Source organism: Rhinoderma darwinii, chromosome 1, assembly GCF_050947455.1.
Source record: "Rhinoderma darwinii isolate aRhiDar2 chromosome 1, aRhiDar2.hap1, whole genome shotgun sequence".
NCBI classification, from domain to species: Eukaryota; Metazoa; Chordata; class Amphibia; order Anura; family Rhinodermatidae; genus Rhinoderma; species Rhinoderma darwinii.
In genome coordinates this window covers 331,755,600-331,781,271 of record NC_134687.1, presented here as the reverse complement: position 1 = coordinate 331,781,271, position 25,672 = coordinate 331,755,600, and the positions used below count along the sequence as shown (strand labels likewise).

The window sequence follows — 25,672 nt, the reverse complement described above, 5'->3', positions numbered from 1 at the left end:
GGTATGTTCACACGGCCAAATTACGGACATAATTCGGGTGTTTTACGCCTGGAATTACGTCCGAAATTACGGCTTGAATACGTTGACAAACATCTGCCCATTGAAAGCAATGGGCTGACGTTTGTCTGTTCACACGAGGCGTATATTTAAGCGTCGCTGTCAAAAGACGGCGCGTAAATAGACGCCCGCGCCAAAGAAGTGTCCTGTCACTTCTTGGGACATAATTGGAGCCGTTATTCATTGACTCCAATGAAAAGCAGCGCCAATTACGTCCGTAATGGATGCGGCATTCAAGCGCCTGCAGATGCCGTTACGGCTGAAATGACGGGCTGTTTTCTCCTGAAAACAGCCCCGTAATTTCGGCCGTTACGGACGCTGCCATGTGAACATACACTTATTTTCTGCAACGTCTGAACTAACTTTCCTAAAAATTTATAGAAAAAAATGTAAAAAACGGCTGCTGCAGAATTCCACTGCGGACTGTCCGCAGCGGAATTCAACAGCAATTCCGCCACGTGTGAATGTGCTCTAATAAAGTACCTTTTTGCTTTTAAATAGTGTGCGGCAATATTGCAGTTTTCTATTAGCCTGAAATAGGGCCTTTTTTCCACTCTGCGAAACGTGGTAGGAGATAGAACCACTGGGCTCAGAATGCCTTCTGCAGAAAATTGTACACGGAGCTGTTATCCATCTGCTGTATTTACTCCGTCAGGGCAAACATTGTCCAGTTTTCCCGTGTGCACACGAACCCAGCTGTGTCTCATGTCCAGAGAGCATCTGAGCAGTGTTGGATATCATTATCTATTACCTATAACACCCAATCAGGGTCCACATTTAATTTCTAGAGTGCAGTTTACAAACAGATTGCTACAGGCAACAAAGCCACCTTTTTCTAAAATACATTTTTTATACATGTACAAATCATTCCTAACAACGTACAGTAGCTGTAATGCAGTCATCCTGTCAATCTTGTCAGACACTCCTTTGTGGGATTGACTTTGTTTTTGCATTTATTTAACCCCTTGCGTACCTTCGACGTAATAGTACGTCGCTGGCCACTTATTCCAGCGTACCTTCGACGTACTATTACGGCGCAGGAATAAACTGTCACTATGTGAAATCACATAGTGACAGAACAGCGGCGGCAGCTGTCATTGACAGCTAACCGTCTCTGCTACCGGCCTGGGGACCAATTAGCAGTCCCCAATGCCGGCGATTGCTGTGATTGGTCAGTCTCTGAAGACTGACCAATCACAGCCGTCTGTGACGTCGTCTGCAAGAGAAAGCTCCTGTCACTGTCTCTGATCTCCTCACTTCTGTGAGATACGTGAGGAGATCAGAGAAAGTGGTGTAAAAAAAACAAACACTATTTTTATGAACCCCTTCCCGAAAATGGGCGTATAGTAACGCCCTGAGGATGAAGCGGGCACAGGAGCTGTGCTCGCTCCATCTTCATCGGATGTCGGCTGTAATATACAGCCGACATCCCACTGCAACTACAGCGATCACTGTCCTCTCCGATCGCTGTAGTTTAACCCCTTAAATGCCGCTGTCAATAGCGACAGCGGCATTTAAGTGATTGATACAGAGGGAGGGGGCTCCCTCTGCACCCCATTGCCCCCCCCCCCCCCGCGAAAAATCGCGGGGTACTGATGGTTGCAATGGCAACCAGGAAGCCTAGCAACGGCTTCCTGGTTGCCAGGTACGGGAGCCTATTAGGTCCTGCCCAAGGCAGGACGTAATAGGCTCAACTGTCAGTTGTAAAGTGACAGTTACAATACACTGCACTACATCAGTACATACAGAAGTAGTGCAGTGTATTGTGCAGGGGATCAGAAGATCAGATCTTCCAGTCTCCTAGTATGTGTAAAATAAAAAGTGAAAAAAAAGTGAAAAAAAAGTTTTAGATAAATAAATAAATACAAGTTTACCGTAATAAAAACAATAATCGCCTTGTTTCCCTGATCAAGCCCTTTATAATTAGAAAAAAAATGAAAAAAAAGACAAAAACTAGACATAATAGGTATCGCCGCGTTCGTATCGGCCTGACCTAAAAAAATATCATATTATTTATCCCGCACGGTGAACACCGTAAAAAAAATACCATAAAAAACAATGGCAGAATTTCCTTTTTTGGTCACGTTGTTTCCAAAAAAATGGAATAAAAAGTGATCAAAAAGTCGCGCGTAGCCAAACATGGTACCAATAAAAACGACAGTGTGTCACGCAAAAAATGTATGTACTCCGCACAGATTACATATGCCCCACATTATAAACTGAAACACCAGTAAAACACTAAACAAAACTACTACCAAGCAAAATCTGCGCTCCAAAAGCCAAATGGCGCTCCTTCTGGGCCTGGCAGTGTGCCCAAACAGCGGTTTATGACCACATATGGGGTATTACCGTACTCTGGAGAACCGCTTAACAATTTATGGGGCGTATGTCTCCAGTGGTACAAGCTGGGCCCAACGCATTGGGCACTGAAATAGCATATATGGGGAAAATGTCAATTTTCAATCTGCAACATCCACTGTGCACTAATTTCTGCAAAACCTTTGGGGGTCAAAATGCTCACTACACTTCTAGATGAATTCCTTGAGGGGTGTAGTTTCCTAAATGGGGTCACTTCTCTGGAGTTTTCACTGTACTGGTACCTCAGCGCAATGCAACATGGCGTCAAAAACAAATTTTGTAAAATCTCCACTCCAAAAACGAAATTGCACTTTTTCCGTTTAGACCCTTGCCGTATGTCCAAATAGCCGTTTACAACCACATATGGGGTATTTCCGTAATCAGGAGAAATTGTGTAACACATTTTGGGGTGTCTTTTCTCCTGTATTCCTTGTGGAAATTAAAAATTCTGAGCTAAATCTACAGGTTATTGGAAAAAATAAAATGTTTTCATTTTCACGGACCAATTCTAATAAAATCTATAAAACACCTGAGGGCTCAAAATGCTCACTACACCTCTAATTTAATTCTTTCAGGGGTATAGTCTCCAAATTGGGATCACATCTGGGGAATTTCTACTGTACTGGTACTTCAGGGACTCTGCAAATGCGACATGGCCCCCAGAAACCAATTCAGCAAAATCTGAGCTGCAAAATCCAAATGGTGCTCCGTCCCTTCTGAGCCCTGCCGTGGGTCCAAACAGCAGTTTATTACCACATAATGGGGTATTTCCGTAATCAGGAGAAATTGCTTTACAAATGTTGAGGTGATTTTTCTCCTTTATTCCTTATAAAAATTAGAAAATTCTGTGTTTTTTCCAAAAAAAAGTCTCTTTTCATCTTCACAGACTAATTCCAATAAATTCAGCAAAAAACCTGTGGGGTCAAAATGATAACTATACCACTAGAAAAATTCCTTGAGGGGTATAGTTTCCAAAATGGGGTCACTTTTGGGGGGATTCCACTGTTTAGGTCCCTCCAGGGCATTGCAAACATGACACGGCACTGAAAACCATTCCAGTAAAATCAGAGCTCCAAAATCCAAATGGGGGTCCTTCCCTTCTGAGCCCTGCTGTGGGTCCAAACAGCAGTTTATCACCACATATGGGGTATTTCCGTAATCACGAGAAATTGCTTTACAAATGTTGGGGTGCTTTCTCTCCTTTATTTCTTGCAAAAATTAAAAAATTTTAAGTTTTTCCAGAAAAAAAGTAGATTTTCATTTTCACAGACTAACTCCAGAAAATATAGCAAAATACCTGTGGGGTCAAAATGCTAACTATACCCCTAGATAAATTCCCTGAGGGGTGTAGTTTAAAAAATGGGGGTCACTTTTGGGGGTTTCCACTGTTTTGGCACCACAAGACCTCTTCAAACCTGACATGGTGCCTAAAATATATTCTAAAAAAAGGAGGCCCCAAAATCCAAGAGGTGCTCCTTTGCTTCTGAGGCCTGTGTTTCAGTCCATTAGCGCACTAGGGCCACATGTGGGATATTTCTAAAAACTGCAGAATCTGGGCAATAAATATTGAGTTGCGTTTCTCAGGTAAAACCTTCTGTGGTACAGAAGAAAATGTATTACATATGAATTTTGTAAAAAAAAATGAAATTTGAAAATTTCAGCTCTACTTTCCTTCAATTCCTGTAAAACGCCTAAAGGGTTGAAACACTTTCTGAATGCTGTTTTGGATACTTTGAGGGGTGCAGTTTTCAAAATGGGGTGTCTTATGGGGGTTTCTAATATATAGGGCACTCAAAACCACTTCAGAACTGAACTCGTCCCTGAAAAAATCGCTTTTTGAAATTTTCTTAAAAATATGAGAAATTGCTGCTAAAGTTCTAAGCCTTGTAACGTCCTAGAAAAATAAAAGGATGTTCAAAAAACAATGCAAACATAAAGTAGACATATGGGAGATGTTAATTGGTAACTATTTTGTGTGGTATTACTATCTGTTTTACAAGCAGATGCATTAAAAATTGGAAAAATCATAATTTCTTCATATTTTCGCTAAATGTTGGTGTTTTTCACAAATAAGCAATGAATTTATCGACCAAATTTTTGCACTAAACTAAAGTACAATATGTCACGAGAAAACAATCTCAGAATCAATTGGATAGGTAAAAGTATTCCAGAGTTATTACCACATAAAGTGATACATGTCAGATTTGAAAAAATGGGTCTGGTCCTCAAGGCCAAAATGAGCTGGGTACTCAAGGGGTTAAATATGACACTTTTAGGCCGGATTCACACGAGCGGGTGCGTTTTGCGCGCGGAAAAAACGCGGGGTTTTTCCGCTCGCAAAAGTTCCATAACAGCTCCGTGTGTCAGCAGCATATGATGCGTGGCTGCGTGATTTTCGCGCAGCCACCATCATTATGACACTCTGTTTGTATGTTTGTAAACAGAAAAGCACGTGGTGCTTTTCTGTTTTCATTCATAGTTTTGACTACTGTAGCGTGCATCGCGTGCGGCACACGGAAGTGCGTCCGTGTGCCGTGCGTGGTTTTCACGCACCCATTGACTTCAATGGGTGAGTGATGCGTGAAAAACGGGCAAATATAGGACGTCGTGAGTTTTACGCAGCGGACATACGCTGCGTGAAAGTCACGGACAGTCTGAACGGCCCCATTGACTAACATAGGTCCGTGCAAGGCGCGTGAAAATCATGCGCGTTGCACGGACGTATTATACGTTCGTCTGAATAACCCCTCATATATATATGTATACAGGGCCGCCATCAGGGGGGTATTAGGGGTACTGGTGTGAGGGGCCCGGCCAAACCTAATTGAAAGGGGGGCCCGGCAACTGCCGCGACTTGCCTTTGGTAGAAGAAAACGGGCCCCTGCAATGGGGCCCGTTTTTTTCACCACAGAATGTCGTGAGCTGCGGGCCCCCCCTCTCGTCATGGGGGCCATCGAACCGCCCGCGTGCGCGACCGATCGCGCACACAAGGAAACTCCCGCGCGTGCGCACTTGCGAGCGCGCACCCACGAGCGCCCGCACTGGAGACCGCGCAGGCGCGAACCCGCGAGAGCCCGGAAGCGCGCACCCGCGACAGCCCGGGCGCTCCCAGATGCGACAGCCCGGGCGCTCCCAGATGCGACAACATGGACAGACACACATGGACAGAACTTACCTGGAGCCTGGCTGGAGGTGAAGGACTGGACGTCTGGACCGAAGACATCGCCTGGAAGACATCGCCTGAAGAGGACTGGAGTGGGAGCAGTTCTTCTAACACAGTGAGTAAAATGTCTCAAAGTGCTGTTTAAGTATGGCCCTGTTCACACAGAGTATTTTGCAGGCAGAAAAAAAATCTGACTCAAAATTCCTTAAAGAATTTTGAGGCAGATTTTGACCTGCCCACACTATCTTGCCGCGTTTTTTTGCTACGTTTTTTGCCCGCAGCGATTGAGGACAGCAGACAAAAAACGCAGCGAAAAATGCATTTTCTGCCTCCCATTGATTTTGATGGGAGGTCAGAGGCGGAACCGCGGCAAGAAAGGACGTGCTGCTTTTTCTTTTTTTCGCGACTGGCTCCCATTGATTTCAGATGAAATCAATGGGAGGCGGTTTTGGAAGTTTTTTGGTGCTGATTCTGACGCAGTGTCCGAGTCAATATCAAGGATCGCGTCACCAGGACTACGGCCGGGGCAAGTCTAAATTTTTTTATAAATTTAAAAAAGTGCCTTTTTTTTTTTCTCATTTGTGATTTTTGCGGCAGAACCGCAGCATTTCCACAACAGAGGAGCAGCGATTCCACAGAATAAATTGACATGCTGCGGCTAAAAAAGCCACACTGCAGGTCAATTTTTTTTGCAGCGTGTGAATGAGATTTGTTCAAATCTCATCCACTCGGCTGCGACTGTAAGGGTATGTTCACACGGCCTATTTACGGACGTAATTCGGGCGTTTTTGCCCCGAATTACGTCCGAAAATAGCGCCTCAATATCGCTGACAAACATCTGCCCATTGAAAGCAATAGGCAGACGTTTGTCTGTTTACACGAGGCGTATATTTACGCGCCACTGTCAAATGACGGCGCGTAAATGGACGCCCGCGTCAAAGAAGTGACCTGTCACTTCTTTGGCCGTAATTGGAGCCGTTATTCATTGACTCCAATGAATAGCAGCGCTAATTACGCCCGTAATTGACGCGGCGTTCAAGCGCCTGCACATACCGTTACGGCTGAAATTACGGGGATGTTTTCAGGCTGAAACATCCCCGTAATTTCAGCCGTAACGGACGCCCTCGTGTGAACATACCCTAATACGCTGCGGATTTTCCACAATAAAATGTGTTGCATAAAATCTGCAGTGTTCATGCCTAGTGTGTTCCTACCCTAAGGCCGGATTTACACGAGCGTGTGCTTTTTGCGCGCGCAAAAACGTGGAGTTTTGCGCATGCAAAAGGTCCATAACAGCTCCGTGTGTCAGCAGCGTATGATGCGTGGCTGCGTGATTTTCGCGCAGCCGCCATCATTATGACACTCTGTTTGTATGTTTGGAGCACGTGGTGCTTTTCTGTATTCATTCATAGTTTATACTGCTGCGGAAGTGCTTCCGTGTGCTGGGCGTGACTTTCACGCACCCATTGACTTCAATGGGTGCGCGATGCGCGAACAATGCACAGATATCAGACATGTCGTGAGTTTTACGCAGCGGACACACGCTGCATGAATCTCACGGACAGTCTGTACAGCCCCGTAGAGTAACATAGGTCCGTGCGAGGCGCGTGAAAATCACGCACGTTGCACGGACGTATTACACGTTCGTCTGAATAAGCCCTAACAATAAGGCCCAGTTCACAGAGTTTTTGGGCCCTGATATTGACTCTTCGTTAGAATCAGCACCAAAAAACTTCCAAAACCGCCTCCCATTGATTTAATCTGAAATCAATGGGAGCCAGTCGCGGAAAAAAGAAAAAGCAGCACGTCCTTTCTTTCCGCTGTTCCGCCTCTGACCTCTCATCGAAATCAATGGGAGGCAGAAAATGCATTTTTCCCTGCGTTTTTTGTCTGCTGTCCTCAATCGCCGCGGGCAAAAAACGCGGCAAGATAGTGTGGGCAGGTCAAAATCTGCCTCAAAATTCGGTGCGCGGTTCCAGGCGGTCGCGGGTGCGCATGCATGGGAGTTTGCGGGTGCGCGTGATCGGTCGCACGGGCGGCGGTGTTTGACGGCCCCCATGACGACCCCCATGCTACCCAGGGCCGCCATCAGGGGGGGTATTAGGGGTACTGATGTGAGAGGCCCGGCCAAACCTAAGTGAAAGGGGGGCCCGCAGCTCACGACATTCTTTTGGTGAAAAAAACGGGCCCCATTGCAGGGGCCTGTTTTTTTTCTACCAAAGGCAAGTCACGGCAGTTTGCCGGGCCCCCCTTTCAATTAGGTTTGGCCGGGCCTCTCACATCAGTACCCCTAATACCCCCCCTGATGGCGGCCCTGGGTACCATGATATAGTGCTGGACGGAGTACCGTTAACAGGCGGTGCCACGGTAGGGGGGCCCAGAAAATTTAGCTGTAGGGGGCCCTGAAATTCCTGATGGCGGCCATGTATGTATATATATATATATATATATATATATATAATGTATATATATTGTTTATAAATAATACATTTTGTTTTACCTTCCACTTCCAGCAGTGCAGGTTTTGAAATTGCAGTTCCAAGGCTATTCTTAGCTATACAACGGTATTGACCAGCATCTTCTCTTTGTACTTTCTGAATTCTCAAGCTTCCAGAATCTAAAATGGAGATACGTGCATTCTCCTGCAAATATATATAAATAATTTACAATGCAAATATTTTCTGAGTTCAGTCAGCTCTGCTCTTTAAATATCAACTGACATTATAACATTTCTACAACCCAATAATCATAACCAATGATATGTTTTTCCTAGTATAAGGGTACGGCCACACGAGGCGGCCCTGACACAATCACAACGCGGCCAACAACTGCTCTGGCACTATGTAGGAGCGGCTGTCAAATACCTCGTTAAGGGGTATTCCGGTTACATGCGCATGCGCACTGCCACTCCATTTATTCTCTATGGGAGCGCCGAAGATAGCCGAGTGCAGTGTTCGGCTTTTTCCGGCGCTGCCATAGAGAATGAATGACGAATGAGTTGTTGTAATTTGCAAAATCGTGCGGCCATAAAGGGTGTATTAATTCATGGCCGCATGATTTTACAGATAAAGGGATGGTTTACCCGCGTTAACATGCGGCCGCTAACAGGCTGTTTGACAGCCGCACCAAACATGGTGCCGGCGCAGTTGTTAGCCGCGTTGCGCCCGTGTCAGGGCCGCGCCATGTGGTCCTACCCTAAGTTTAAAGGAATTGTGAAAAGTGTGAAAATAATGTGCATTGTTAATACTCAGGTTGCCTATTACATGGTCAATAGGTCAAACTGAAGAAGGTGGTTAAAACAAATACTTAAGTATAGAATCAGATCTAAAAAAGGGTCTATTAGGATCAAGAAGCCAAAGATTTTTAAAGATTATCTATGAAAAATAATGTAGGGGGCGCATACAGAAAAATGTATGTAATGTCTATTTGGGAATATTTGGACCATTGGACATTTTTGTGATGTACTGTAAGTAGTGAACTCTTTAGTGTACATTAAAGAACCATTTTTTAACCCCTTAATACCGAAGGTGTTTAAACCTTAGTGACCAGAGCAATTTTTGCAGTTTTGCTATTCGCAGATGTAACGCAGTATAAGGGTATGTGCACACGATAACGACCATTACGTCTGAAATTACGGAGCTGTTTTCAGGAGAAAACAGCTCCTGCATTTTAGACGTAATTGCTCGTACTCACGTTTTGCGAGGCGTCAATTACGGGTGTAATTTGGAGCTGTTCTTCATTGGATTCAATGAAAAACGGCTCAAATTACGTCCCAAGAAGTGTCCTGCACTTCTTTGCCGAGGCAGTCATTTTATGCGTCGTCTTTTGACAGTGACGCGTAAAATTAAAGGTCGTCGGCACAGTACGTCGGCAAACCCATTGAAAGCAATGGGCAGATGTTTGCCGACTTATTGAAGCAGTCTTTTCAGGCTTAATTCGCCTGAAAATATGTCGTGTGAACCCAGCCTAACTCTGTATGTGTTTTATGTATCCATGTGAATTTTGCACTGTTTTCTTGGGACATGTAGTGCTTCCTTTTTGTGGTATATATGTATAGGTAACATTTTTGTTACTTTTTTTTATAGCCGTGGAAAGACAGACAAAAAAGAAAAATTTAGATTTTTCATAATTTGTAACAGTTGGAAAATAAAAGTAATTGTATCATACAAATGTATTGAAATATTTTTTTCATTTATCCTGATCATAAGGACACCTGACTTGGAGGTGTAGTTTATTTATTTTTTACCAGAAATATAGTATAAAACACAAGTGCCCCTTTTTTCAATTGCGCACTAAAATGTCTTAATTTCGTTTTTTACACCATGGTATTAATGTATGGATAATGGACTTGAAGTCCAATAAATAATAGTAAAAAAACATTGTGTTATACAAACTAGACACTCTAAAGTCTATTTCTATAGCATTTTTTTTTACAAAAGTGTCACTTTTCTTAAGCCATTTTGAAACACCGTATGACATACTGGTAAAATTGACACCTTCCCACATTCTGCTACTTCTCCCGTGTACGGCGATACCAAATATGTGTGTCTAATCTATTATATGAACCCGTTATAGGGCACATCATTGAAGGAGTCCATTTTGGCTTTTGGAGGCCTTTTTACGCCAGAGCTGATTTTAGGGAACCACGCTATATTTGCCGTTGTACTGCAGGTCATTTTGACAAGTATAAATGTCCTGCTAATATTCATCTAGGGGTATAGTGAGTATTTTTAATAGGTGGAAATAAATAAAAAATAGGTTTTTCCAGAAAATACTGTATTGCTGCATTTTTACAGTGAAACATAATCCAATAAGCAACCCTCCCTTTTGGTTCTCCCTACAAAAACAGTGTGAAAGTAAATGAGTTAATAATGTCGGTAATATCACGGTCTTTGCCTTCATAGATTCTAAAGGCAGATGTGTAGCCTGTACCGCTCTCACAGAGCTTGTAGATTTTAACCCCATATTTTGCTCTCTTTGAGGGGATGTACTGGCGGAATGAGAGCCTGCCTTTGTTAGGCTGGGTTCACACTACTTATTTTCAGACGTAAACGAGGCGTTTTATGCCTCGATTTACGTCTGAAAACACGGCTCCAATACGTCAGCAAACATCTGCCCATTCATTTGAATGGGTTTGCCGACGTACTGCGCCGACGACCTGTCATTTACGCGTCGCTGTCAAACGACGACGTGTAAAAAAGACGGCTCGTCAAAAGAAGTGCAGGACACTTCTTGAGCTGTAATTTGAGCCGTTTTTCATTGATTCCAATGAAGAACAGCTCCAAATTACGGCCGTAATTGAAGCCTCGCAAAACGCGAGTACATGCAATTACATCTGAAATTACGGAGCTGTTTTCTCCTGAAAACAGCTCCGTAATTTCAGACGTAAATGCAGTTATCGTGTGCACATACCCTAACTCATCAGCGATTCATCCACCATTAGGTTTTTTTCGGGGTTGTACACCAAACATAAATGACTCCGCCAAAATTTTTATCAGGGGCCTTATTTTATACAGGCGGTCACGGCCTGGATCACTACGGGGGGGGGGGGGGCTGGTGATTGTTGTTAGGGGGGATTCACACGAGCGTGTATTCGGTCCGTGCGGGCCGCGTGGTTTTCACGCGGCACGCATGGACCAATACAAGTCTATGGGGCAGTACAGACAGTCCGTGCTTTTTGCGCAGCGTTTGTCAAAAAGCGCGACAGGTTCAATAACTCTGCGTATTTCGCGCATCACGCACCCATTGAAGTCAATGGGTGCGTGAAAATCACGCGCACCACACGGAAGCACTTCCGTGGGACGAGCGTGATTCGCGCAACAGCAGTGAAAAGGATGAATGAAAACAGAAAAGCACCACGTGCTTTTCTGTTTCCGAACATCCAAACGGAGTGTCTTTGCGATGAGCGAAGCCGGACAAGCGAACCGAACTTCACCGGGTTCGGCCGAACTCCCGGCTTCTTCCTCCAGTCTGACCTCCCGGGATGACAATTAAGTCCAAGTGACAGCTCCAGCCAATCACAGGCCAAGCACAGGCTGCAGCGGTCACATGGACTGGCGCGTCATCCAGGGAGGTGGGGCCCGATGTCAAGAGAGGCGCGTCACCAAGGACGCGTCACCAAGGACGCGTCACCAAGGCAACGACCGGGAAGTTCTCGGTAAGTACGAACTTTTTCTTTTTTTTCTACAGGTTTTTCGATATTGTGTTCGGCATTCACTGTCGAGGGTGCTGAAAGAGTTAGCTCTTTCAGCACCTTGGACAGTGACGGCCGTCGACTAGCCTCATCTCTATGATGGTGGCTGCGCGAAAATCACGCAGCCGCGCATCAGACACGGATGACACACGCAGCTGTCAAATGGTTTTTGCGCGCGCAAAACGCAGCGTGGTTTGCGCGCGCAAAAACGCAACGTTCGTCTGTATCTGCCCTTAAAATGAAGGAAGCGCATTAGCACTTCATATCTGCTTCTGGTCATAACGGCTGGAAAAACAGGTGTGGCATGTGTAGGGCTTGTTGCCCAATATGACCGGATTGAGGGCTTTTTCACTAACCCCATGTTGAGGATGAGCCCCAATTTTTTTTTAAGTTCACCAGTATTTGTGGGGTGCCACTGCTTTGCATAGGACGACGTTGGCTTTACAGCAAAGAATTGGCGAGCATACAGATTGGTTTGGTTAACAACCAGCTCTAATAGTTCATCTGTAATGAATATTTTAAAAAAATCGAGGGCTGTAAAATTTTCCACATTTAGGCCCTGTTCACACTGAGTAAAAAAAACGCGTTGCGGTAAAAAGAAGCGTCATGACCCATCTTGAGGCGGTTTCCGCCTCCAAAACCCCATTTCAATCAGTCAGAAAGAGGAAAAAAACGCCTCGACTAGTGTTTTGATGAGTTTTTGTCAAACCACTGTGCAAAAACCGTCTGGAGCAGTTTTTGCAGGAGGAATTTTCCTCCTGCAAATAACTCTGTGTGAACACAGCCTTAGGGTATGTTCACACGCAGTGAGCAAAACGTCTGAAAAATACGGAGCTGATTTCAGAGAAAACAGCCTCTGATTTTCAGGCGTTTTTGAAGCTGAAAATTAAATTTGGAGCGTCTTTTGAGGCTTCTTTTCAGGCGTTTTTTGAGGCATTTTTTGAGGCGTTTTTCATAGTGTTCAATGGAAAATCCGCTCCAAAAAACGCCTCAAGAAGTGACATGCTACTTCTTTTTACGGAGCGTTTTTTTACGCTCCAGTTTTTGACAGCGACGCGTAAAATAAAGGCTTGTGGGAACAGAACATCGTAAAACCCACTGCAGGCAATGGGCAGATGTTTGTAGGCCTAATGGAGCCGTTTTTTCAGGTGTAATTCGAGGCGTAAAATGCCCGAAATACGCCTGAAAACACTGCGTGTGAACATACCCTAATATTTATCCCTGGTGTGGCAATAAATTCTGGGATATTAGGGGAAAATGACTCTGAGGGTACCCACTCAATATATTCTTGGGGAATAGAGTGGGCCATGTTTTGTGGTACTTCTGCGGCATGCCCTGTACTTGTGGACTCTGCAGCGACACTTGCATTTTCAGAAAGCGTATCACTGTCATCGCTATCACTGGTAGACAACATTTTTACCTTGGACGCGGTTTCTGTATCGCTTTCATCAGAGTCATAAATTAACATGGCGTATGCCTCTTGCACCGTGAACCTTCTATGGGCCATTGTAATTACACATACGTACGACAAAGACTGTAACCAGACGCAAACGCTGACAAATTGTATTATTTTTTCTTAACTTTTTTTTTTTCACAGACAAAAATGCACGGACGTCACAAAAGCACGCTTCGCATAAAACTGATGTCGAACAAACACGTAGATTATAAAACTTTTTTTTTTACATATACAGTAATATGTACAGTAAATACCAGTAAATACCAGTATTTGTGGGGTGCCACTGCTTTGCATAGGACGACGTTGGCTTTACAGCAAAGAATTGGCGAGCATACAGATTGGTTTGGTTAACAACCAGCTCTAATAGTTCATCTGTAATGAATATTTTAAAAAAATCGAGGGCTGTAAAATTTTCCACATTTAGGCCCTGTTCACACTGAGTAAAAAAAACGCGTTGCGGTAAAAAGAAGCGTCATGACCCATCTTGAGGCGGTTTCCGCCTCCAAAACCCCATTTCAATCAGTCAGAAAGAGGAAAAAAACGCCTCGACTAGTGTTTTGACGAGTTTTTGTCAAACCACTGTGCAAAAACCGTCTGGAGCAGTTTTTGCAGGAGGAATTTTCCTCCTGCAAATAACTCTGTGTGAACACAGCCTTAGGGTATGTTCACACGCAGTGAGCAAAACGTCTGAAAAATACGGAGCTGATTTCAGAGAAAACAGCCTCTGATTTTCAGGCGTTTTTGAAGCTGAAAATTAAATTTGGAGCTTCTTTTGAGGCTTCTTTTCAGGCGTTTTTTGAGGCATTTTTTGAGGCGTTTTTCATAGTGTTCAATGGAAAATCCGCTCCAAAAAACGCCTCAAGAAGTGACATGCTACTTCTTTTTACGGAGCGTTTTTTTACGCTCCAGTTTTTGACAGCGACGCGTAAAATAAAGGCTTGTGGGAACAGAACATCGTAAAACCCACTGCAGGCAATGGGCAGATGTTTGTAGGCCTAATGGAGCCGTTTTTTCAGGTGTAATTCGAGGCGTAAAATGCCCGAAATACGCCTGAAAACACTGCGTGTGAACATACCCTAATATTTATCCCTGGTGTGGCAATAAATTCTGGGATATTAGGGGAAAATGACTCTGAGGGTACCCACTCAATATATTCTTGGGGAATAGAGTGGGCCATGTTTTGTGGTACTTCTGCGGCATGCCCTGTACTTGTGGACTCTGCAGCGACACTTGCATTTTCAGAAAGCGTATCACTGTCATCGCTATCACTGGTAGACAACATTTTTACCTTGGACGCGGTTTCTGTATCGCTTTCATCAGAGTCATAAATTAACATGGCGTATGCCTCTTGCACCGTGAACCTTCTATGGGCCATTGTAATTACACATACGTACGACAAAGACTGTAACCAGACGCAAACGCTGACAAATTGTATTATTTTTTCTTAACTTTTTTTTTTTCACAGACAAAAATGCACGGACGTCACAAAAGCACGCTTCGCATAAAACTGATGTCGAACAAACACGTAGACTATAAAACTTTTTTTTTTACATATACAGTGAGGCCTCATTTACACGAGCGTATTATACGCGCGTGCGACGCGCGTGCTTTTCACGCGTGTCGTACGCACCTATAATAGTCTATGGGGCTGTTTAGACGATGCGTGAATTTTGCGCTGCGTGAGTGCGTTGCGTAAAACTCACGACATGTTCTATATTCTTGCGTTTTTCACACAACACGCACCCATTGACTTCAATGGGTGCGTGAAAACAACGCATGCCACACGAACGGTCCTGCGTTGCATGCGCGAAAATCACGCAAGAGCTGTCAAAAGGATGAATGTAAACAGAAAAGCACCACGTGCTTTTCTGGTTACAAACATCCAAACGGAGTGTCAAATTAGAGATGAGCGCACCGAACTTCACCGGGTTCGGCCGAACTCGTTTTGACCGAACCCGGCAAAAAATGTTCGGGTACGCGACGTCAGGAGACAGTCACTGCCCACGGTGCTCAAAGACTTAAACTGTTTCAGCACCATGGACAGTGACTTTCGATCACAATATACATATACGTGTAAAAAAAAACAGAAGTTCGGACTTACCGATAAGTCCCTGCTCCTTCCTCCAGTCCGACCTCCCGGGATGACAATTCAGGCCAAGTGACAGCTGCAGCCAATCACAGGCCAAGCACAGGCTGCAGCCAATCACAGGCTGCAGCGGTCTCATGGCCTGCCGCGTCATCCTGGGAGGTGGGGCCGGATGACAAGAGAGGGACGCGTCACCAAGGCAACGGCCGGGAGACCGGACTGGAGGAAGCAGGCAGTTCATGGTAAGTTTGAACGTCTTTTTTTATTCACAGGTTGCTGTATATTGTGATCGGCATTCACTGATGAGGGTGCTGAAAGAGTTATTGCCGATCAGTTAGCTCTTTCAGCACCTTGGACAGTGACGGGCGTCGACTACCTCATCTCTATGATGGCGGCTGCGTGAAAATCACGCAGCCGCGCATCATACACGGATGACACACGGAGCTGTCAAATGCCTTTTGCGCGTGCAAAACGCAGCGTTTTTTGCGCGCGCAAAACGCACACGCTCGTGTAAATCCGGCCTGAAGGAAATAAGTATTTGATCCCTTGCTGATTTTGTAAATTTGCCCACTGTCAAAGTCATGAACAGTCTAGAATTTTTAGGCTAGGTCAATTTTACCAGTGAGAGATAGATTATATAAAAAAAAAAAAAGAAAATCACATAGTCAAAATTATATATATGTATTTGCATTGTGCACAGAGAAATAAGTATTTGATCCCCTACCAACCATTAAGAGTTCAGCCTCCTCCAGACCAGTTTCACGCTCCAAATCAACTTGGTGCCTGCATTAAAGACAGCTGTCTTAAATGGTCACCTATATAAAAGACTCCTGTCCACAGACTCAATTAATCAGTCTGACTCTAACCTCTACAACATGGGCAAGACCAAAGAGCTTTCTAAGGATGTCAGGGACAAGATCATGGACCTGCACAAGGCTGGAATGGGCTTCAAAACCATAAGTAAGACGCTGGGTGAGAAGGAGACAACTGTTGGTGCAATAGTAAGAAAATGGAAGACATACAAAATGACTGTCAATCGACATCGATCTGGGGCTCCATGCAAAATCTCACCTCGTGGGGTATCCTTGATCCTGAGGAAGGTGAGAGCTCAGCCGAAAACTACACGGGGGGAACTTGTTAATGATCTCAAGGCAGCTGGGACCACAGTCACCAAGAAAACCATTGATAACATATTATGCCGTAATAGATTAAAATCCTGCAGTGCCGGCAAGGTCCCCCTGCTCAAGAAGGCACATGTACAGGCCCGTCTGAAGTTTGTGAATGAACATCTGGATGATTCTGAGAGTGATTGGGAGAAGGTGCTGTGGTCAGATGAGACTGAAATTGAGCTCTTTGGCATTAACTCAACTCGCCGTGTTTGGAGGAAGAGAAATGCTGCCTATGACCCAAAGAACACCGTCCCCCCTGTCAAGCATTGAGGTGGAAACATTATGTTTTGGGGGTGTTTCTCTGCTAAGGGCACAGGACTACTTCTCCGCATCAATGGGAGAATGGATGGAGCCATGTACCGTCAAATTCTGAGTGACAACCTCCTTCCCTCCACCAGGAAATTAAAAATGTCTCGTGGCTGGGTCTTCCAGCACGACAATGACCCGAAACATACAGCCAAGGCAACAAAGGAGTGGCTCAAAAAGAAGCACATTAAGGTCATGGAGTGGCCTAGCCAGTCTCCAGACCTTAATCCCATCGAAAACTTATGGAGGGAGCTGAAGATCCGAGTTGCCAAGCGACAACCTCGAAATCTTAATGATTTACAGATGATCTGCAAAGAGGAGTGGGCCAAAATTCCATCTAACATGTGTGCAAACCTCATCATCAGCTACAAAAAACGTCTGACTGCTGTGCTTGCCAACAAGGGTTTTGCCACCAAGTATTAAGTCTTGTTTGCCAAAGGGATCAAATACTTATTTCTCTGTGCACAATGCAAATAAATATATATAATTTTGACTATGTGATTTTCTGTTTTTTTTTAATATAATCTATCTCTCACTGGTAAAATTAACCTAGCCTAAAAATTCTAGACTGTTCATGACTTTGACAGTGGGCAAACTTACAAAATCAGCAAGGGATCAAATACTTATTTCCTTCACTGTATTTTTTTAAACTTTTTTTTTTTTGCACAAAAAAAATACTGAGGAAGGTGAGAGCTCAGCCGAAAACTACACGGGGGGAACTTGTTAATGATCTCAAGGCAGCTGGGACCACAGTCACCAAGAAAACCATTGATAACATATTATGCCGTAATAGATTAAAATCCTGCAGTGCCGGCAAGGTCCCCCTGCTCAAGAAGGCACATGTACAGGCCCGTCTGAAGTTTGCGAATGAACATCTGGATGATTCTGAGAGTGATTGGGAGAAGGTGCTGTGGTCAGATGAGACTGAAATTGAGCTCTTTGGCATTAACTCAACTCGCCGTGTTTGGAGGAAGAGAAATGCTGCCTATGACCCAAAGAACACTGTCCCCCCTGTCAAGCATTGAGGTGGAAACATTATGTTTTGGGGGTGTTTCTCTGCTAAGGGCACAGGACTACTTCTCCGCATCAATGGGAGAATGGATGGAGCCATGTACCGTCAAATTCTGAGTGACAACCTCCTTCCCTCCACCAGGAAATTAAAAATGTCTCGTGGCTGGGTCTTCCAGCACGACAATGACCCGAAACATACAGCCAAGGCAACAAAGGAGTGGCTCAAAAAGAAGCACATTAAGGTCATGGAGTGGCCTAGCCAGTCTCCAGACCTTAATCCCATCGAAAACTTATGGAGGGAGCTGAAGATCCGAGTTGCCAAGCGACAACCTCGAAATCTTAATGATTTACAGATGATCTGCAAAGAGGAGTGGGCCAAAATTCCATCTAACATGTGTGCAAACCTCATCATCAGCTACAAAAAACGTCTGACTGCTGTGCTTGCCAACAAGGGTTTTGCCACCAAGTATTAAGTCTTGTTTGCCAAAGGGATCAAATACTTATTTCTCTGTGCACAATGCAAATAAATATATATAATTTTGACTATGTGATTTTCTGTTTTTTTTTTAATATAATCTATCTCTCACTGGTAAAATTAACCTAGCCTAAAAATTCTAGACTGTTCATGACTTTGACAGTGGGCAAACTTACAAAATCAGCAAGGGATCAAATACTTATTTCCTTCACTGTATTTTTTTAAACTTTTTTTTTTTTGCACAAAAAAAATACTGAGGAAGGTGAGAGCTCAGCCGAAAACTACACGGGGGGAACTTGTTAATGATCTCAAGGCAGCTGGGACCACAGTCACCAAGAAAAACATTGATAACATATTATGCCGTAATAGATTAAAATCCTGCAGTGCCGGCAAGGTCCCCCTGCTAAAGAAGGCACATGTACAGGCCCGTCTGAAGTTTGTGAATGAACATCTGGATGATTCTGAGAGTGATTGGGAGAAGGTGCTGTGGTCAGATGAGACTGAAATTGAGCTCTTTGGCATTAACTCAACTCGCCGTGTTTGGAGGAAGAGAAATGCTGCCTATGACCCAAAGAACACCGTCCCCCCTGTCAAGCATTGAGGTGGAAACATTATGTTTTGGGGGTGTTTCTCTGCTAAGGGCACAGGACTACTTCTCCGCATCAATGGGAGAATGGATGGAGCCATGTACCGTCAAATTCTGAGTGACAACTTCCTTCCCTCCACCAGGAAATTAAAAATGTCTCGTGGCTGGGTCTTCCAGCACGACAATGACCCGAAACATACAGCCAAGGCAACAAAGGAGTGGCTCAAAAAGAAGCACATTAAGGTCATGGAGTGGCCTAGCCAGTCTCCAGACCTTAATCCCATCGAAAACTTATGGAGGGAGCTGAAGATCCGAGTTGCCAAGCGACAACCTCGAAATCTTAATGATTTACAGATGATCTGCAAAGAGGAGTGGGCCAAAATTCCATCTAACATGTGTGCAAACCTCATCATCAGCTACAAAAAACGTCTGACTGCTGTGCTTGCCAACAAGGGTTTTGCCACCAAGTATTAAGTCTTGTTTGCCAAAGGGATCAAATACTTATTTCTCTGTGCACAATGCAAATAAATATATATAATTTTGACTATGTGATTTTCTGTTTTTTTTTTAATATAATCTATCTCTCACTGGTAAAATTAACCTAGCCTAAAAATTCTAGACTGTTCATGACTTTGACAGTGGGCAAACTTACAAAATCAGCAAGGGATCAAATACTTATTTCCTTCACTGTATTTTTTTAAACTTTTTTTTTTTTGCACAAAAAAAAATACACAGACGTCACACACGTACGCTACACAAAAACCCTAGGCTAAACCTAGACTAAACCTAGGCTAACCCTAGACTAACTCTAGAATAGAACCTAGAATAACCCTAGACTAACCCTAAGGGCACGTTCACACGTGGCGGAATTGCTGTGGAATTCCGCTGCGGACAGTCCGCAGTGGAATTCTCCAGCGGCCGTTTTTTACATTTTTTCCTATACATTTTTAGGAAAGTTAGTGCAGACGTTGCGGAAAACTCAGCTGCGGACCATAGGCTGCGGTGCAGAATTTTCCCTCCGCAGCATGCACTGTCTGTGGCGGAGAAGAGGCGGAATTTCACTGCGGATTTCAGCCTTTGCAATGCAAAAACTGAAATCTGTGGCAAGTTCGCTGTGTTTTCTGCATCGTCTGAACTACCTGTCAAATATGCAATTCTTGGTGCAGATTCGTTGTGTAAATGCCCCAAATCTGCACCAACATTTGCAGCGGAAAAACTCCGCCACGTGTGAACGTGCCATAAGGATAACCCTAGCCTAGGTATACAATTGAAGTTTATATAAAGTGTATATATTACATTTTTTGTAATTTTGTGTCTTTGGTGTCACAGTAAAATTCTCTCTCTGTCTCTTCTCATACAGAGTAACAAGTGTGAGGCTGGGTTCACACGACCTATTTTCAGGCGTAAACAAGGCGTATTTACGCCTGAAAATAGGGCTACAATACGTCGGCAAACATCTGCCCATTTATTTGAATGGGTTTGCCGACGTACTGTGCAGACGACCTGTAATTTACGCGTCGTCGTTTGACAGCTGTCAAACGATGATGCGTAAATTGACTGCCTCGGCAAATAAGTGCAGGGCACTTCATTGCAACGTAATTTGAGCCGTTCTTCATTGAACTCAATGAAGAGCAGCTCAAGATTTACGAGCGTCACAGACGCCTCGCATAATACGAGGAGGAGCATTTACGTGTGAAACGAGGCAGCTGTTTTCTCTTGAAAACAGTCTGTCTTTTCACACGTAAATGCCTGCTATCGTGTGAACATACCCTGAGGAGAGACAGAGAGACAGGTAGGAGAAACACTTAGTTTTTCATTTTGTGATCACTGTGAATGGTTCTCACAGTGATCACATGAACGGAGACCACTGTTATTGGTCTCCGATCATCACTCTGAAGCCAAGGCTGTTGCTCACACACTGCTAGTGGTCTACGATCATTGCCCTGAAGTCTGAGGCTGTTACCAGCAGCCCGGTTTTCAGCAGCACCCTGCACGATGCGGAGAAAGTTCTTCTGAAGTGCCGACGTGAAAAGCCGACACTTCAGAAGAACTACCCTGAACAGCCGACATAAAAACACTATACGCCGGTTGTTAAGGGGTTAAAATCTACTTCTATGCTGAGATGACTGCTTTATGTTAGAAGACCAAAGACTAATTCTGCACTTATAAGGGCCCTTTTATACCGGTCAATTATCGGGCAAACAAGCGTTCACAGAACACTCATTCCCAATAATTGCCCTGTGTAAACATCGGCTGATTCTGTCGTTTTAAATGCCCAAAATATTATCGTTGTCGTTGTGTAACCAGGGAGATGTGTTGTCGACTCGACATGATCGAAATGTATAGGGACAAGCGATCGGAGTAACAATCGCTCGTCCCCATACTAGCTCCTAGTGGGACAGTGTAAAAGGACCTTAACCCCTTCCCGAAATTTGTCGTATGGATACGTCATGGAAAACCATTTTACAACAAATGGTGGACACCAGCTCAGAAGCTGAGTCTGCTCCACCATCCCCGGGTGTTGTCTGCATGTTCCAGCTCACACCCTGGGGTAATAGTGGGGTAATAGCGGGGACCAAAGTTTACTCCGATCCCCACCATTAACTCCTTAAGTGCAGCGTTCAAAAGCGATCGCTGCAAGATCTAATACATTGCACTATATAGGTTGTGCAATGTATTAGAAAAATAATCTGACAGTTGGACCTTCAAGTCCCCTAGTAGGACTAAAGAAAAGTGTAAAAAAAAAAGTGAAAAAATAAGTTGTAAAAAATATAATAAGTTTCAAGTAATAAAATAAAACACAATTGCCCTTTTTCCCTAATCAAGTCCTTTATTATTGAAAAAATAAATAAACCATACATATTTGGTATCGCCGCTTCCGTAACGGGCTGAACTATAAAAATATTATGTTATTTATTCCACGCAGTGAACGGCATAAAAAAAACAAACTTAAAAAACAATGCCAGAATTTCTTTTTTTTTGGTCACTTTGCCCCACACAAATTGGAATAAAAAGTAATAAAAAAGTCGCATGTATCCAAAAATGGTACCTATAAAAACTATAGCTCATCTCGCAAAAAACAAGCCCACATACAGCTCGGTCGATGAAAAAAATTAAACAGTTATGGTTCTCACAACATGGCGACAGAAAAAATACATTATTTTTAAAAAATAAATTTTATTGTGCAAAAAGATGTAAAATATAAAAAAGTGTAATAAATTTGGCATCACCAGAATCGTACTGGCCCGCAGAATAAGCTTAACATGTCATTTACAATGTATGGTAGATGGTGTAAAAAAAATCCTGTAAAAAACGATGCCAGAATTGCTGTTTTTTGGTCACTTTGCCTCCCAAAGAAATAGGATAAAAAGTGACGAAAAAGTCGCATGTACCCCAAAATGGTACCAATAATAACTACAGCGCGTCCTGCAAAAAAAATAGCCCTCATGCCACTACGTCTATTAAAAAATAAGTTCGTTAAGGCTCCAATAAGTCAGGAAAGAAAAATATGCAGCTGTGCAGGCCCGAGGGGAGCATTTCTTCTGTTTCAAGAGGCGAATTATCAAGGCCCTAAAATTAAGGAACCAGGAATGGTAGGGCCCAAACATATCTGCTGGAAGCGAGGGTGCCCGTATTATACCAGGACAACACTTCCCAGCAAAATTCCCCAAACTGCAAAGGTGCGGAGTGTGGACCATAAAGGGGATAAGGAAAGACATTTATCAGTCTGACACCGGCCTGTGCAGAAAGGATTGTTTCACAGCGTAGCAAATATCTATGGATTATTTTACCCTATTATTATACCACCTCACTATGCCCCTGATGTACTCTTCCCAGCTTACATATGCCCTCACATTATAAACCAAAATACCATCATTTATTATTTCTTACTACACATCCCATGCACCACACACACCACTCCCCTCAAGACTAGTGGAAGTGGCTATTATTATTTAAAGCACCTGCTCACTCTCCTTCATCAGCGTTTCTAACCTGGCTGTGTCCATTTGTAAGTATGGCCTTTTTTGGTGTTTTTAAACTAAAATACCAGTAAAACACCAAACAAAACGACTACGAAGCAAATCCACGCTCCAAAAGCCAAAAGGTGCTCCCTCCCTTCAGAACCCTACAGCGTGCCCAAACAGCTGTTTACTTCCACATATATGACATTGCCATACCTAGTAGAACCCTTTTAACAATTTTTGGGTTGTGTGTCTCGAGTGGCACAAGCTGGGCACAACATATTTGCCACTGAAATGGCATATCTAGGGAAAAAAGTAAATTTTTACTTTGCACCATCTGCAGTGCAATCATTTATGGAAATGACTGTGGAGTGAAAATGCACACTACACCCCTTAACCCCTTAACGACCGGCGTATAGTGTTTTTATGTCGGCTGTTCAGGGTAGTTCTTCTGAAGCAACGCGTTTCCACGTCGGCACTTCAGAAGAACTTTCCCCAGTAACACCCTCGGGCTTCAGGGCAACGATCGGAGACCACTAGCAGTGTTCTCCGATCATATTTAACCCCTCAGATGCAGTGCTGAATAGCGGGCGCCGCATCTGAGTGATTTTAGAGGGAGGGGGCTCCCTCTCTCATCCCACTGGCATCCCCGCCTGCATCACGGTGTGCCGATGGTTTCTATGGCAGCCTGGGGGCTTAAGGCATGACCTAACAGGTGCCTGTCAGTTTTACACTGACCGGCAATAATACACTGCAATACCGAAGTATTGCAGTGTATTATAATAGCAATCAAAAGTCTGCACAGTAAAGTCCCCCAGTGGGACTAAAAAATAACAAAAAAAGCCCACTTTTTCCCCTTACAAAATACTTTATAAAAAAAAAGTAAAAAGTTACTCATATTTGGTATCGCCACGTCCGTAACGAACCTAACTGCGCACGGTGAACGCCGTAAAAAATATAATAAAAAACAACGCCAGAATTACTGTTTTCTGTTCATCCTGCCTTCAAAAGAATTTAATAAAAAGTGATCAAACCGTCGCATCTACTCCAAAATTGTACCAATACAAACTACAAGTCGTCCCGCAAAAAAAAAGCACTCATACAGCTGCATCGGTCAAAAAAGGAAAAAGTTATGGCTCTTAAAAGATGGCGACACAAAAGCAAATAATTTTGAAAAAAAAGTAGTAAAAGTAGGAAAACATAAACAAATCAGTATAAATTTGTATCGCCACAATTGTAATAAAGTTATTATGTTATTTATACCACGCGGTAAACGGCGTAAAATTAAGATGCAAAACAAATGGCAAAATTTAAGTTTTTTTCCAGTACCCCGCTAAAAAAAGTTCTTAAAAAGTTAATCAATAAATTATATGTACCCCAAAATGGTGCTATTATAAAATACAACTTGTCCCGCGAAAAAAAGTCCTTATACAGCTATGTCGACACAAAAATAAAAAAGTTATAGCTCTTTGAATGCGACGATGCAAAAACTTAAAACCTGACGTGTTGCCTAAAATATATTCTCATAAAAAGGAGGCCCCAAAATTCATTAGGTGCTCCTTTGCTTCTGAGGCCTGTGCTTCAGTCCAATACCACACTAGGGCCACATGTGGGATATTTCTAAAAACTGCAGAATCTGGGCAATAAATACTGAGTTGTGTTTCTCTTCTAAAGTCTTCTGTGTTACAAAAAAATTGATAAAAATTAATTTCTGCAAAAAAAATTACATTTGTAAATTTCACCTCTACATTGCTTCAATTCCTGTGAAATGTCTAAAAAGTTAAGAAACTTTCTAAATCCTGTTTTGAATACTTTGAGGGGTGACGTTTTTCAAATTGTGTGTCTTATTGGGGGGTTTATAATACATAAGGCCCGCATAGCCACTTCACAACTGAACTGGTCCCTGAAAAAAATGCCTTTTGAAATTTTCTTGAAAATGTGAGAAATTGCTGCTAAAGTTCTAAGCCTTGTAACGTCCTAGAAAAATCAAAGGAAGTTCAAAGAATGACGCCAATCTAAAGTAGACATATGGGGGATGTTAATTAGCAACAATTTTGTGTGGTATAATTGCCTGTCTTACAAGCAGATACATTCAAATTTAGAAAAATTTAAATTTTTGCAATTTTAGGCAAAATTTTGGTGTTTTTCACAATTAAATACTGAATGTATCGAGCAAATTTTGCCATAACATAGAGTCTAATGTGTCACGAGAAAACATTCTCAGAATCGCTTGGATCGGTAAGAGCATTCCAAAGTTGTTACCACATAAAGTAAAACACATCAGATTAGAAAAATTAGACTGTCAGGAAGGTCAAAAGTGGCCAGAGAGGGAAGGGGTTAAGATATTGAGATAACTTCAGCACAACAATAAGATATTATGGTTTCCAATTTGTAATATACATATTTTGATACATTTCTTCTGGTATGTCTGCTTCAAACTGAGATAATCTACTAATACATTAAATAATATAGACTATTACACAAGAGACATAAACTTTTAATTTTTAAAGCAAGAATAAAAAAGAGGCAACAGGTATGTATGAAAGATATCCATTATTATAATTAAGAACAATAAAGTAAACATTTTGTTACTAGTCATAGAAAAAAGACAAAGGTAGTACAATGAGAGTATATAGAAAATAAGCTAAGGAACGTGAATATTTCAAGGAGGAAAATTGTGACATGTTTCTTGTCATATGGTGTTAATCTTGTCCTTGTAAAATATCATTGATCAGTGATCAGTAAAGTCTTTGTTAGATATACAGCATTTGCATAATTTTTTAATATTTGTACTTATACATTCTTTGCACTCTTGAATCTACATCCCCTATTGTCTACAACTCTTACCAT

General features: G+C 43.0%; 1 protein-coding gene across 1 annotated transcript in view; it reads right to left on the bottom strand.

Moving 5' to 3' along the window:
* Positions 1–25,672, bottom strand: part of MUSK (muscle associated receptor tyrosine kinase) — a 218,161-nt gene that overhangs the window by 131,837 nt on the left and 60,652 nt on the right. Inside the window, exon 5 of the mRNA XM_075851610.1 lies at positions 8,079–8,220. Within this exon, the coding sequence (XP_075707725.1) occupies positions 8,079–8,220 (142 nt within the window). The remainder of the gene's footprint in view (positions 1–8,078; positions 8,221–25,672) is intronic.